General features: G+C 36.5%; 1 protein-coding gene across 2 annotated transcripts in view; it reads left to right on the top strand.

Moving 5' to 3' along the window:
- The window catches only part of LOC145674894 (uncharacterized), a 110,940-nt gene extending 100,143 nt beyond the window's left edge, over positions 1 to 10,797 (top strand). For both annotated transcript variants that reach the window (XM_081745150.1, XM_081745149.1), the window contains one exon: positions 7,455 to 10,797. In XM_081745150.1, coding sequence (XP_081601276.1) covers positions 7,455 to 7,732 — 278 coding nt within the window. In that variant the 3' untranslated portion in view covers positions 7,733 to 10,797. The remainder of the gene's footprint in view (positions 1 to 7,454) is intronic.
- Positions 10,798 to 15,109: the final 4,312 nt, after the last annotated feature.

The following is a 15,109-nucleotide window of genomic DNA, read 5'->3' as shown; positions in this document are numbered from 1 at the left end:
TATTTGTTTCAAATTTCTTAAGAGCAATCTCTACTATTAGCAGCGAAATTATTTTACACTGCAGCATTAAGATATCCGTTAACATCCTTTTGTCTAATATATAATACTCCATCTCCTAGTGTTTCGTATAGTTATTTCTTTGCATGCATAAAGAATATGCTGAATAGACGACAATTATGACACCTGTATTTAAGAAATGTGGTGAATCACCGGAAGTAGTACACTTCATTCACTGTCAGTTTAACAATTTGATGAAAAAAGATTTAAATTTCTTATAATTATTATAAAGACAAAAGATTAAAGACAAACAAACAAAAGAAGAAGAAGAAGAAATCGATTCAAAAGAATGAATATATTAAATTTTCAAAATGAATTACAGAACAAGCAAACACAGCGTTATGAGAAAGCAATCGCGTTGTCTACATAGAATTTGTTTTCACTAATGTTGTTCCCAAGTCCTAATTAGTACGTTTAGAGTAATTTTGTTTTTAGCTTAACGTTCCATAGTTACGTTCCGAGACAAAGGGAAACTATCATGTTAGTAATGAAGGAAGAATGGGAAAATCCGAAGAAAACCCACGTACACAATGTTTGTCCAGTACGAAGCCCACTTGGCGAGAACTAATATCGTTTATTTTTATCGAAGAGTTCATATACCGACTTTTATCTTCCTAACTTGATGTGCTTGTAAGATACTCAATTTTTGCATAAATGAAATGTTTTGTTTTACGTTCTACCATTATGCACCGAGGCTAAAGGGGACGGTAATTTGTGCATAAATTACGAGGCATGTTTGGAAAGTAAGTATCCCTTCGTTTGAAAGCCAACGCAGCGCTAATGTCGGAGCTCCGCGTATGCGCACTAGTTTCACTGTTTCATTGCCTCTTCATTGACGACAGTACGGTTGAGTTGTCGCGAGTGTTTTGTCCTGTGATTGTTTACAACGTTTAAAACAATTGCTGAAACCGCCGACTCTGGTTTTTGAATGAAAAGAGAGGCGGATCTAGAAGATAAAAACTGGGGGGATGGGGGGTCAAGCAGAACCCAGACTATGATAGGTATGTCATGAGTTTATTATAAACTTTCAAAAATATTTAAATAATAGGTTCGGTTATTTTTGTCAGTCAATCCGCCTAGGTCCGCCACTGAGGTGAAAGGAACGTTATGCCGGCTGAAATTCATCGTCAAATTGTAGAGACTTTCGGTGAAAATGCAATGAGTGATGGAATGATGAGAAAGTGGATGAGGCAGTTCAATAAAGGTGCCATCCAAACGTTAATCCGATAGTTCGATTGGGAGCAGTTTGACCACGCGCCGTACAACAACGACTTCGCACCGTTTGACTACCACTTATTCTTGCACCTGAAGTGCAAGGTAACGAAAAAAAAACTGTGGAGTTATGGTTGTTTTCACGGGTGAGATGTTCCTTTGAGGAAGGATTAGATAAGCTGGTCACCCCCATAAATGTTTGAACATTGGTGGAAACTATATTAGTTTAAGGTGGATCACCACCAGGAATTCAGTACATATTTTAGCTCATTCCCTTAACTACTGTACAATGAAAGATCACATATTATAAATATTGTAGTTTAAGATAGAGTTACGTTTCAGCTACAACATAAGACACTGATTCATTTTGTTGTGTCTTCTGATATCGAAAAAGATAACAAATAAAAGAAAATATTTTATTCGTTTTACAATGAGCACACAAGATGGCACTTGCAGTTAGATCTTACTAGAAGTGCCCAGTTTTTTGAAATGTTTATTTGTATGTGTAAAATATTTTAAAGTAATGATCTTATTACGAAATAGATATAATGTTTGACCGTTTTTCGTGTTATGTTTCACATTTTATTTAAATATTAATTTACATTTAAGGAAATAGATTTTGAGACGAAACTTGCGCAGAACGCCATAATGCGTTGTTGCCAAAGTTATACGTTTACTGTGGTAGTCACAATAAGAAAAGTTTTTGGATTCTAGCGTTGCAGTTCAAGAAGCGGAACTGCGGTAAGGGTCGAAAACTAATTTCTCCAGTAAGTATCCAAGCAGAATTCCATGATTACGTCCCTTATTATCTGGTATCAGTAAAAGAAAATATAAGAAATAAACTATATGGCACTATCTGGCAACACCGCACTATTCAAGCAGAGTTTAGCATAGCACCGAGAACACCTAGTGATCCAACTTAAGGTGTGCTCTTTCATGTAAAAAATAAATGTGGCTTAAACGACCTTTTTTAGTATTTTTTTTCTAAACGGTACATACTTTCCGTATATGCCTCCTGTAATCCCTCGCTTCTATTTTAGAGTATAAATCTTCATAAATTTACTATAATATAATCCTGGGTAGTCCTAAGGTGTATAATCAAGTGAAGTGCCATTTTAATTGGTTCAGTGGTTATTGCGTGATGCAAACAGACAGAAACACATATTCACTTTCATTTTATAAGCAGTTCGGGCGAACATAATGCTATGTCACATTTTTTCTTACTTTCGAATAAACTGAAAAGAAGATTGACCATTCCTATGCAATTCAATGTAGTGACACATACCAAAGGGGTTTCCCTTGCCTTCTGAAGCATATTTCTTTATTCATTACATTTTTATTATTATTATGAGGTTATTAATCATCCCAATTACCTTAAGGTGCGGAAAATAGGGATCAATGTAGTTGTCATATTTTGTTCTAGTTAGTTAAAATCTGAATCATATCTTGCGAATATACAGGATAAAAAAGGTCCTTAGTACAGTGTGCAATAGAATAACTGACATCACATTAAATAAACTAGGTATACAATAGCTGGAAATTTGAAGAGAAGCGATCAACAATTATTGATTATTCTCGTTTATCGGTGATTATGGTATGTCCGATAGGAACATGTGACATCTAACGACACTCAGCGCTCGCCCTTGAATCATCGAGTCAAATTTGGTTACGAACGGTTCCCGCATTTCGAATGAATATCTGGTCAAAAGGATGCCTAAGCCAGAGCTACTTTGTGGCTAAGCTTTTAGCGTACGCGTCTTTGGCGTTGGAGACCCGGGTTCGATTCCCGGTCGGATCTCATGTGGTTCAGATTCCACGTTAATCAGTAGGTCCCGTCTCATATAGCCTCGCTGCTGAAAGGGAGGCTAAACTCAAAATCAACTCAACTCAATATCTAAGCGGATTAAAAAAAAGTTTCGTTTTGAAAAATTGTAAAGGCAGAACAAACCAAAAAGCTCTATCTCTAATGCCGAAAATTCTATTTTTCATTGTTTACAATGAGAATTTAGGTCCCAAATGCTTTTCCAATGTTAAGTCTAGTGGCATCCCTCGGTGCATTCGGTGATTATATCTCAATGGTATGTCCAATCGGGATATGCGACCCCTAACGACAGTCAGCGTGCGATCTCGAATCACTATGTCAAATTTGGTTCAGGACGGTTCAGGCATATCGGAGAAGAATCCGAATAACCGAACGCTTAAGTTGAGTAAATAGGAGATTCGCTCCAATAAAACAAAATAAAATAAATGTTTTCGTATGACAAGGTTTCCCTTAAATGATTACCATTATCCGTATTTTCCCTATAGGATTGCCATCTATTCCTTCCCACCCCCTGCCTTTCAACCAATGAGAACGAATTTGCCCAGACAGAGTAACCTTGACATCAGTGTGTCGTGTCCAATAAAACTATTTTTAGTTAACTCCATTTACTCGGCTAATAAGAAAAAAAGAAAGATAACTATTTTGTACTCGCTGAGTTTTGCATGATAACATTTGTTGTGGTTTTTGCCCCTGCCGTGCAGTTAATTATGTATTTTCCCTCGTTATTTACAAAGAAAAGTTGGAAAAAGAGTGAAATAAAGAAAGAAGCATTCAATGCAGATCGTTACATTCTTTTGTCAGTTCTAATAACAATTGTTATGAATGTTGTACAAAGAAAATGATGAAATAGTAAAAAAAAAAAAGAACCCCCAAAAATACTGAAAACGGTATTATTTTGAAAGGTCAGAATGAGATTTCCACAAATAGCATTCTAAATTCGTGCTACTTTTCACCACGTTACCATTTCCAAGAATTGTGTTATGCTAATGAGACTTGAAGTTACGTCACGCTGCGCTGGAAAAGGAAATATTTTTTCCTCTTTATATGTTGGCCAAAAATATATTTTTCTTCTCTGCATCGTACCTCGCAATGAAATGCTTTTGTGGATGAAGTAGTTAGTTAACAACCAGTAATCGATTCTTTATATTTATCCTAAAATATATGCAGCACTCATTGCTATTGTGTGTTCAGTTTGCATAATATTCAGGAGCCTTCCAATGAGAACAAAACGCTACTTTACTTGCAACGAACTTTTCGTTACTGAATTCTCAATGTCTGTCTGTCTGTCTGTGTGTGTGTGTCTATAATTTGGGAATTTTTCAATTTTGAGACCTCTATTCGATAGAACATCAAAACTATCGATAGATCAGCAAAAACTATCTTAAAGAAGTGATGGAATTTTTTTGTGTCACTCTTACTGTTCCCGAGATATTAACCAAAAAAAGTTCCGATTTCGGGAGATTTAAGGAGCTATAACAGGGGAACTAAGTCATAGAGAGATGATATTGGTGTTGGTCAATACCTAAGTGGACCAAATGATACCAAATAATAACCGGCGGCCACTGCCAACTGGCCACTGTTCCCCAGATATTGGCCAAAAAAAGTTCCGATTTCGGGAGACCACTGATTATATCTGCATATATATATATATATATATATATATACAAGGGCGGATCCAAGGGGGGGCTACGGGGCTATAGCCCCCCCCCCTTGACGCTCAGGTTTACACTGGATAAAATGGGCTTCTATTCTGCTTTATACTGGATAAAACGGCAAATTATGGTTTAGCCCCTCCCTTGATCATATCCTGGATCCGCCACTGTATATATATATATACGGTGATAAAAAGTAACAGCTCAATGTAGTTAATTCAATAGGTCCCCTAATATGCAGGTTCCAAATATGTACGAGTATGTCTATTGAATTTAATCAAATAAATTTAATATTCAATTTCATATAAATTAAATAAAAAATCTCTTTAAGTTCGTTTTGGCAATGCTCTTGGAGCATTCTCAACTGGTTTAAATTAAGGTCTTTCCTAATTTCATTAGCTGTGATCATAAACAAAGAATTTTCAGTGTAGGCAGAGTATAGTAAAGGGATGCGGGAGCTACTGGGATTTAGAAGTAGTGAAAGCAAGTCGAGAAAGCTAGAAGTAAATATGATGGTAGCCAATGTGGTGACCACGTATCACTGAAATAAAAACTATGTTGTGAGTTCAGTGATAGAGAGATGCCTCTGCTACAGCATTGTGGAAAACTATTTTAGTTTGGTGGTGTGATGAATTTAGAGCCCTTTTTGTACATCGAGACTACATTATAAGCGGACTTACTGCTTCACATGCGATCTAAATCATTTGAACCTCAACCGGAAATCGATCCTATGCCTCCTACACGGAATGCATGTACGCATGGAAATTTGTTTCCTTTTACATTATGTGCGTGCGTAATCTCCCAAGTTCAAGTTGAATTCACCCTCTTATAAATTACGTATATTTAAACTTTAAAGAATAACCAAAGTATTCAGACATTAAGCAGGCCCTTTTATTGCAAAGTTGATTTATCTTCTGATTGTATAAGCTACGACCAAAGAACACTCATACCATTAAGTGCTATTATAGTCATCCCAACGAGCCGTGAAGCTTGACCTAGATCTACCAATTTCAGCATCCAATAGAATACGAGGATGTATTCCGATCGTCAACTCCCATTCAGTGTTGTCAGATTTCCGCTAAGTTTCATTTTGTTTACTTTTATTGTTTTATATGTTTGCTATTGTTATTGATACTGTTTACTTCAAATAATTGTTAGTGATCGTGTTATAGTTATTTAAGTACTGTTTTGGTTGTTCGTGCGCCATGTCGTCCAAGTTTGGCAACATTGCTTTCCATTTTCGCAAGTGTGTGTTCGGAAGGCAGCTCCACGAATCATACCGAATTCTTCCGATGCATCACACGTGAGACAAAGCAGTTCTTTGATTGGTGTAGAGCAGAGGCTTCACGAGTCTGTGCGTGTGGCACCTTCAAAACAGATCATAAAAGCGCCACGCAATGTTCCACTAATTGACCTCTAGAACTAAACTCTAGGACCTCTGGGATTAAACTCTTTTAAAATTATAATATCGAGTTGCCTTTCACAGTGTCACAGCATACAGTTCGAGAAACGCTGTTCTCCATTTTTTTTATGGGTTATATTAATATTTGAGAATATAAAGCACAGGAGATTTAGATTGCAGTAATCTTGTAGCGGTAACGTAAAATCAGGTTGTGGTTTAAGCAACTAACAAAACAAATCCATAATTCAAGTAAAAAGAAAATGACAACGAAGCAAAATTTACTATTCTAATTATGCAGTAATGGGTCCGTAGTATGCAGCAATGCACTTTCTTGACGTCTCAAATTCATTAGAATAATCTGTTCTTCGCGTGCATTTAAGATTGCATTTGAATTAAAGATGCATGAAATTATGGATTGAAGTCGTCTGTTCGAAAAAAAAAAGAAATAAAAAATAGAAAAGAAACTAACACGATAATGTGCATTTCAAACCTGTCACACTTATCAAATGTTACTGCGAATGTTTATAATTAAACCGTGCATTACTCAAAATATTGGAAAATCACGTGATTCATTTCAGCTATAGATATTCTAGCTAATCTGGATGCCATTACTTACTAAAACATGTTAAACCTAGTTGCGCTAATTTATTTGAGAAGTTCGTGTTCATCAAGATCTCACGTTAATGACTTTGTTATTTCACGATCTAAACTAACATGAAATGAGCTGGCCCTTTGTAGCCTTAAATGTAGACTACAAAAGTAACCCAGAATCACTGCAGATTGCATATTACTCAGGATATTATTCACCGAGTACAAATAAACTCTTTTCTGGCTGAATTGTCTTCTTAGGTTCAAGTTTCATATGCCCCTAATAGTGAAGAATACATTAAACTTCAAATAACTTTTCAACAGAATACAAGAACTATCTAGTGTCTAAATTCTGTCTCTAAGTTTACTTTTCATATGGTTTTAATGCTATAAAGAAACAGGTAAAACTTCAAATAACCAAGCAACAGTACAAATAATCTCCCTAATGGCTGAACTCCCTCCAAATATCCGTATTTAATATGGCCTTAATGGTGTAAAAGAACGTTAAATTTCAAACAACTTATACCCATAAAATTAACCCTCTATGATCAACTTCCCCCTAGGAGGTCTGTGTTTCATACAGTCTGAAGGCTGTAAAGGGACGCTAAACTCCGAATAAAGAATTAAAAATGTTATGAATATGTGTCAATTATGAAAGTGTCACTAAAAATAATCATTTAAAAAATAATAATGTAAGTATATTTATTTTGTGTAATTGCAGATATCATGGGTGAGGGTGGTGACACCGAGGGAGGTGGTGAGGAACCATCCGATCCTCCAGCCGATGATGAAGGGGTTGGTGAGGAACAAGCTGCCGATGAAGGAGGCGATGGTGAAGCTGAGGGCGGTGAAGAAGATGGAGGTGAAGAAGCCCCCGCTGAAGAGGAGACCGCCGAAGGAGACGGCGAAGCGGAAGGCGGTGAAGGAGGTGAAGAGGGTGAAGGTGGTGAAGAGGCTGCTCCAGCAGAAGGTGAAGAAGAAAAGAAAGAAGAAGAATAAAAGTGAATCATTATATATAAACTGTGGAGAACACTTCTTTAATCAGTTACAGCATTGGAAAAGGTTCAGGTTACAGTTATCACGATGACATGACTATTACAATTCCATAAACAACCACACACACATTTATCTTGGTTTAAGATATTCTTGTTCATTTGCCTAGAAACTATTTGGCAATTTTTGGAAATCTTGCGACTACTAATACGTACTAAGCTCATATAGAGAAGTTTATAGCTACTTTGCAGATGATTCATAAGAAACAAGTTTACTCATCTAATTGTATGCAAAGGTGGCGGTTAGGGATCTAACTCACCCCTTGTACAAGATAGCATGAAAAATAAACACATTTATCATATTAAAATATGTACACAGAAATCCTAAAACGATATGAATTTTGAAACATTCTCCTCTTGATGGAATTCTGCATACACCATTTGTAAGGTATATAATAGAGTAGTACTCTTATTTCAAGGACGGTCGTCTTCCGTATAACACTTGTATGTGATTGTATAACATCGTATAATTCCTTTTATGCAGAACAATATTGGGCAATTTACAACAGAATGAGGGCTAGGACAAGATAAGAACCATTCTTGGAGGATTTGAACTGGAAACATTATTTTTCATACATAAAATATAGCACCTTGCCAATGTGGATCCCAAATGATTCTGTGATTGCAGAAATTCCACCATTTTGGACCAAAAACTATCTATTTCCAACAATTTTCCTTACTTTCCATTTTTCCGTAATTTTTACTCATAATGCAGTTGGCTTCTGGCAACATACTTTTGACACTCCCTGTATAAATTTAATATTACTTAAATATCTATATGCATATCTAAATAAATATATGTAGTAAGCTATACATAACAAACTGTAATACTTTAGGAAGTAAGGAATACTTAAATAATTTGAAGAATTCAATTAAATCAAATCATTAAAATTTTCAGTCAATTTCAAATAAAACAGAAAAATACTTCTAAAAATGGAATTATTAGAAACAAAGGTGCCCTGATATCCAACAGTGAAATCCCTAGTACTTTTGATCGTTAAAAGTGTCTTATAATATTAAAGGTGATTGATGATAAGTATCTGTTTCACTTTGAATAGTCTAATTGTCCGTATCTCTCTCAAAATTTCCGCCCCACTATTTTGCCGACGGCATTAGAGTTAGCTACAAACAATAATGAGCTTAAATATAAGCAACTATTCAAATTAAACTATTTTATTATCTAAAGCTATATTTTACACCACAAATTCATTATAGATATTAAGTTTAAACTCTACATGAGTATTCCAGTTTAGATACTTCCCTTGTAAAAAAAAAATGTAATTTAAACCAAAATTATTCTAAATAAATATCTGCTATAACTGTGGTATTTTGGAATTAAACCTTGGCGAATATAGGTTACGAATAAATTTCCTATCACGCAGTGGTTTACTATCTATTTGTCCGAGTTGCTACCAATACAGAGACGAAATATCGGTTGCGCTTCAGCGTACCAAGCTCAAGACAAAACATATCTGGGTTAAGTGTAGCTAGAACTAGGAGCGTCATTTGGGGGGTGGGGCAGGTGGCAATTGTTCCCTGAATTTGAGAGATATATTTTTTAAATCAATATTATAGTACTGTAATCTACTAACGGGAATGGTGAAACTATATTGAAACCAGTAAAGTACGTGTGTTGTCTCTGCTCCCAAGTACAACTTAAATTGATGGTACTGACTACAATGTTGTAAGGGTAGAGTAAGGATAGAGCCAAACAGGGTATTACAGAGGCGATATTTAGCCACCAATCGTAAAAGAAACGAATTCTTAAAAAAGTTATCATCTTTATGAGTATTCATGTGATCATAGATCTTAACATTTATTGAAAGTTGAAAAATCCAGAAACTTCCTTGCACTAAGTTTTTTTTGTCTGACTAGCTGTTGTCCATTTTGATACCGTCCATCAACTGTACTCTTTTTCGATCAATTCCTTTCATATCACTCACATTAGACTCACATAATTAGAGTCCTAAACAAAAGGCTATTATCATTAGAAATAACTTTTATCAGTTACTGAATATTGTTAGATCTCGGTGTATCACAGGTGTTTGAAAGAAACGATTATGGATAATTGTTTGAGAGAAGTACCGGTAATCAACATAGGACAATTATCTCCATGACCTATTATTAAAATGTGAGCCAAAAGGAACAGCAAAACTATGATTGAAAGATAAGCAACGCAACCGCTCTGAAGCTGCAGGTGTCTCTGAAGTTTTAATCTGATTTTAAAGTGTTATATTGAAAACGACTTACTGGATTTGAATGAAACGCATACAGAAAGAGGGAATGTTCTATCTCATAGAAATATTACGTTCATACAGATGTCATACGCTTGGTTTAAAATAATAAAAATAAAAATAAAAAAAAATAAAAAAATGTTACAAAATAATTTTCATTACAAGTTCTGGCCGCACGACTCGCAAGTCAATAGTCAGAGTTGACTTATGTTTGGCGCAGATGTCACTAGCGTGCATTACTGCTACACACCAGTGACATCTACCGTAACACAAGCAAAACTTGAACAGTCCCTCTTTTGAAGTGTAGGCGTTTGATTCAAATACCACAAGCCGTTTTCGAGTTACTACATTTTGAAATCGGATTATACATTTAGAGACATCACATATTAAAGACAAATGCAATACAAGCAGAAAATGAACAAGAATATCTCAGCCAATAAATATATCCTCCAGAGAATTTGTAAACTTAACAAACTTAATATTTATTCCACTTAATGACTGATTATTATGTATATTAAGTGTAATATATTTAAATATTTCAAATAAGATGCTAAAAATAGTGAACAGTTCAAACTAAAACTATCATGGTAACAGTAATTCGTTTGTTAGAAGCATATGCCTTATAATATGACGTAGATATATGTTGTATATTTCAGTTGTTTATTTAATGTTTCAAAAATACTAGTCTATTCATAAAATATACGTTATAAGTTAAGCTATATATCTTATAGTTCTAATGAGAACTATCTAATGTTCAGCTGTCTATCCAAGTAATTAGTACAATAAAATTTATTAATTTAAAATTGTAAAATATCTCGGTTATTTGCTGTGTTAATCCTTTTCTTTTTAGAGAACAGACTTAACAATTTCTCTTATGACACTTAACTCATATTGGAACCAACATGGAAGCGATTAATACTGAGGAACCTAATGAACTGTCCTTCGCTGTTCTCTCACAAGCATCGCTAATGTCTAGCAGATTTTTTTTTTGTAAGATTTTTTTAAACATGAAATAATATGTTTCTTTATTATTACAATACTAACTTTAATAGATCAACTATAGCTATCTGAAGATGGAATAAGAAAATTTACAAACAAACACAGACACACACAACATAAATGATATAATCTTTAAACGCAATGATATAATCTACACCGGCAATTATCACCTGTTCTTACAAGCTGGAATATACTTGCCAGAATACGATCGATATTATGTTTATGGCAGTCTTTTAACTTTAGCTTGTTTCGTGGCATTTCTCTGGTACTTCTCAGTATGCCCCATTCCTTTTCGTTTCTTGGCCTGCGGAGATTCATCGTCGTTACTTCCAGACTTGACGAAGTCAGCACCACTAGTCAGAACATCAAGATGAAAATGTTCAACAGAGCGCCAACATCCACGACGAACGAACGATATATAACTAACTATTATGACATACTATGTCGTACTAGGCATTTGATCACAAAGACGCATTTAAGCGGGAAAAGTGTAGCAAATCACTGTCTACAGCGCATTCAAAATAAGAGTTTCCTACAGTAGTAGTATGTGTTGCAATGAACGCCGTTTTTGAAATTCAAAATAACAGCCTTCAGAAGGCGATACCTGAGATCTCTTTGTGGCAAATAATGGGCCTACCTATGTAGATGACGAATCTAGTGTTACCACAATTTCGACCAAAATGTCACATGTGCCCTTTCTGCAATGACCAATTCAATTGTTATTAACATTACTCTAAAGAACAACACAATTTCCACTCCTCGTAAACGTAATTGAAATTATCCCTTAAAGGATCCTGGCTTTTTGGGCTATTTTTTAGACTTTCAGTCAAGCAGCTACTGTATCGTCACTATTTATCCTAGGATCATGGTTCATACCTCATTCTCTTCAGAAGAGAGCTGAATTTCAAATGGTACCACTTGCATGCTCATACCATATACCAAAAGCGGAAAAAAATGTCAAAGTGAAAATTTCGGAGGGATTTTTTTTCTCGAACTTTGGCCCCCCCCTGGCTCCCCCCTGTGAGATCGTAGTCATCTAAAAAAATCTGATAAATAGTACTTGGTATACTGAATGTGTGTGCCAAATTTCAAGTTTCTATCTTGAATAGTAAGGGCGGGAGAATTTTTATCAAAAATTCCCACAATGCCCCAAATTACCATAAAACACTATGATCTCAGGGAAAAAAATTCCTGAGACATCCCTAATTATCCTAGGACTATAATCCGCCAATCATTCTCTTCAGAATAGAACTGTCTTTCAGGCGGTACCATTCACATGTCTCCATCATGTATCTAAGGCGGGAAATTCCTGATAAAAGGGATGTTTTGGGGCAAAATTTCCCTTTTTTCAACTTTTGCCCCTCTGAAATCCCCCTGTTTTTACGCAGAAATCGGAAAAAAACTTCTGGTAAATACTACTCGGTGGACTGAATGTTTGTGCAAAATTTCAATCTTCTATGTGAAAAAATAGGCCCGCCAGAAAAAAATTCCCTACCATGCCCCACTTTTACCCTATACAGAAGTATATTTTGATAAAAATTCACTGAGATGGCCCTAATTACCCTAGAATAATAATTCGACCGTCGTTCTCTTCAGAATGGAACTGCCTTTCAGACGGTATGACTCACGTGGTCCTATCATGTATGTGAGGCGGGAAAATGACGAAAAACGGGATTTTTGGGGTAAAAAATCCCTTTTTTTTAACCGTTTGCTCCTCTGGTTCCCCCCCTGTTTTAACACTGACATCGGAACAAAAAATCTGGCAAATACTACTCGGTGGACTGAATGTTTGTGCAAAATTTCGATCTTCTACGTGAAAAAATAGGCCCGCCAGAAAAAAATTTCCCTACCATGCCCCACTTTTACCCTATACAGAAGTATATTTGAATAAAAATTCACTGAGACGGCCCTAATTACCCTAGAATAATAATTCGACCGTCGTTCTCTTCAGAATGGAACTGCCTTTCAGACGGTATGACTCACGTGGTCCTATCATGTATGTAAGGCGGGAAAATGACGAAAAACGGGATTTTGGGGGTAAAAAATCCCTTTATTTACCCCTTTGCCCCTCTGGTTCCCCCTCTGTTTTAGCACTGACATCGGAACAAAAAATCTGGTAAATACTACTCGGTGGACTGAATGTTTGTGTAAATTTTCAATCTTCTACGTAGAAAAATAAGCCCGCCAAAAAATATTGAACATAGGCTTAGAAAATGAGAAAAGAAATTTTTGACTTATGACGTCATCACCTCCTATGTCTGGACGCAGGACGGTCTGAAACCATACGTAATGTCTTCTACAAGGCATCTGGACTTGGAAAACAAAAAAAAAAAAAAAACGGACGAAAAAGCTCAAATAGAAGAGAAATAACGCAATGTACCTGAAAAACGCGTATGGTACAAATTGTACCATAGGATCCCCAAAGGGTTATGGGGGCACTTTGGCTTAGTAGTAGACCGCTAACCTCTAGTGCGTGAGGTCCCTCGTTCGACCTCATGCCGTAAGCGTCGGTGAACCACCGATGGGTAACTAACGACATCTCGCCAAAAATTGGCGGTCCCGCAGCGACGATCCACTGTTTCCCCATTTCCGTTTTGAAAATTATACCATCAGCGGCTTACCAGCGGAAGAGCGAAATGCCAATGAACCACAAAATTGCTCCTCAAAAATAATTTAAATCGTCTATATGCGTAATTTGTTTACATTAAGGTGAGTCTAAAAACACTTAAAAAAGTAAAATAAAGAAGTAGCCCCGGTGGGCGCGAATCATCGACCTTACGATTACTCGCTCTTCCGACTTGGCCAAGCAGGCGATGAAGGAAGCGTCGCTTGTAGAAGGATAAATCCTTGAAGTCTTTTTAAGTTGGCTAATCAGAGTGCTCCTTTAACCGTACATATTCGACGATAACCATTTGGGATCAGATAAAGTGCGCTCGTCATTTAATTTTATAATAGAATGACGCACGTCTATTTACTTTATTTCATGGTTCTCCCGTATTCACTATCAGATGATCGGTGACAGTTACGGTCTAAATGCATACAATTATGCGCACTCATGTCAAGATTTTTCACTTCATGATGTTGAGGCAGGGGTTACTCTTGACCTCTGGAGCTCACTTTAGGAACAACTCGTCAGGAGAAAAATAATATATAATAATAACCGGTTGTACACAACTGGCGATAGTTCGTGTTGGTCCTTCGTGATTCTCCGCGACGAATCGAAGGAGTGCGGACCTAAATGAAGTCCTCGCTGCTACGCGGTGGTAACTTCAACACCAAGATTCTAGATATCTCTTTCGACTCAACGATACCCTGTTGCCAGTGGTACATCAGCGGCAGTCCTTCGACGCGTCGCTATGTCGATGATCGACTTTTCCCGGCAAGTGGGCCCAGGGCCATAACTTGTGGGGGCAACTGCTCCCAGGGAAGCTTCCCGCCGTTCGAGGGGGCTCATTTTAAGACAAAATTTTCTTACTCCATATACGATACGAACATGAAATTATAAATGAAGCATCAAACAGGTTCACTACATTACATAAACAAAACAGCACACCAAAGGTAAAGAAAATAAAAATGAGTCGTGGGCCCATTTCAGTAAAAAATGTCTACTATTAGGGGCCCTAGAAATAATATTTATTCGTATGGATTTGAGATTTGTCAATATTGTCCCCTTAATTAATTTGTCATGTATGAAACGGTCTCAAGGGCGCAACTAACGGTCCCGTAGACCTTACCGTGCGGGAGGGCCCAGAAACTCTCGGAGGCCCATAAAAAGTAAGAGAAAGATGGAAATAGGGGACCCAAGAATTAGCAAAACAACTTTTCTAGGGGGCCCAAATATGCGTATTAATGCTTGCCCCCCAGAAAAAAATCTAAGTTACGGCGCTGAGTAGGACACTAGGTGTTGGCGACGTTTATGGCGACATCCAGCCAAGTAAGTTTGTAGTGGACCGTCGTGACCATGGATTTCCTAAGGGGACTCTCGTTTCCCAACACATTTCATTCCATCAATTTTTCCATTATCATTCACTTGTCTTAATCATCCGTCCCTTTAGCCTAAAGGGCATAATCGTGGGACGTTAATCTGAAAT

The sequence above is a fragment of the Thermobia domestica genome, chromosome 18, assembly GCF_964235325.1.
Source record: "Thermobia domestica chromosome 18, izTheDome1.hap1.1, whole genome shotgun sequence".
In the NCBI taxonomy this organism is placed as follows: domain Eukaryota; kingdom Metazoa; phylum Arthropoda; class Insecta; order Zygentoma; family Lepismatidae; genus Thermobia; species Thermobia domestica.
The sequence above is the reverse complement of the archived record's forward strand: the minus strand, read 5'-3'. Positions and strand labels throughout refer to the sequence as shown.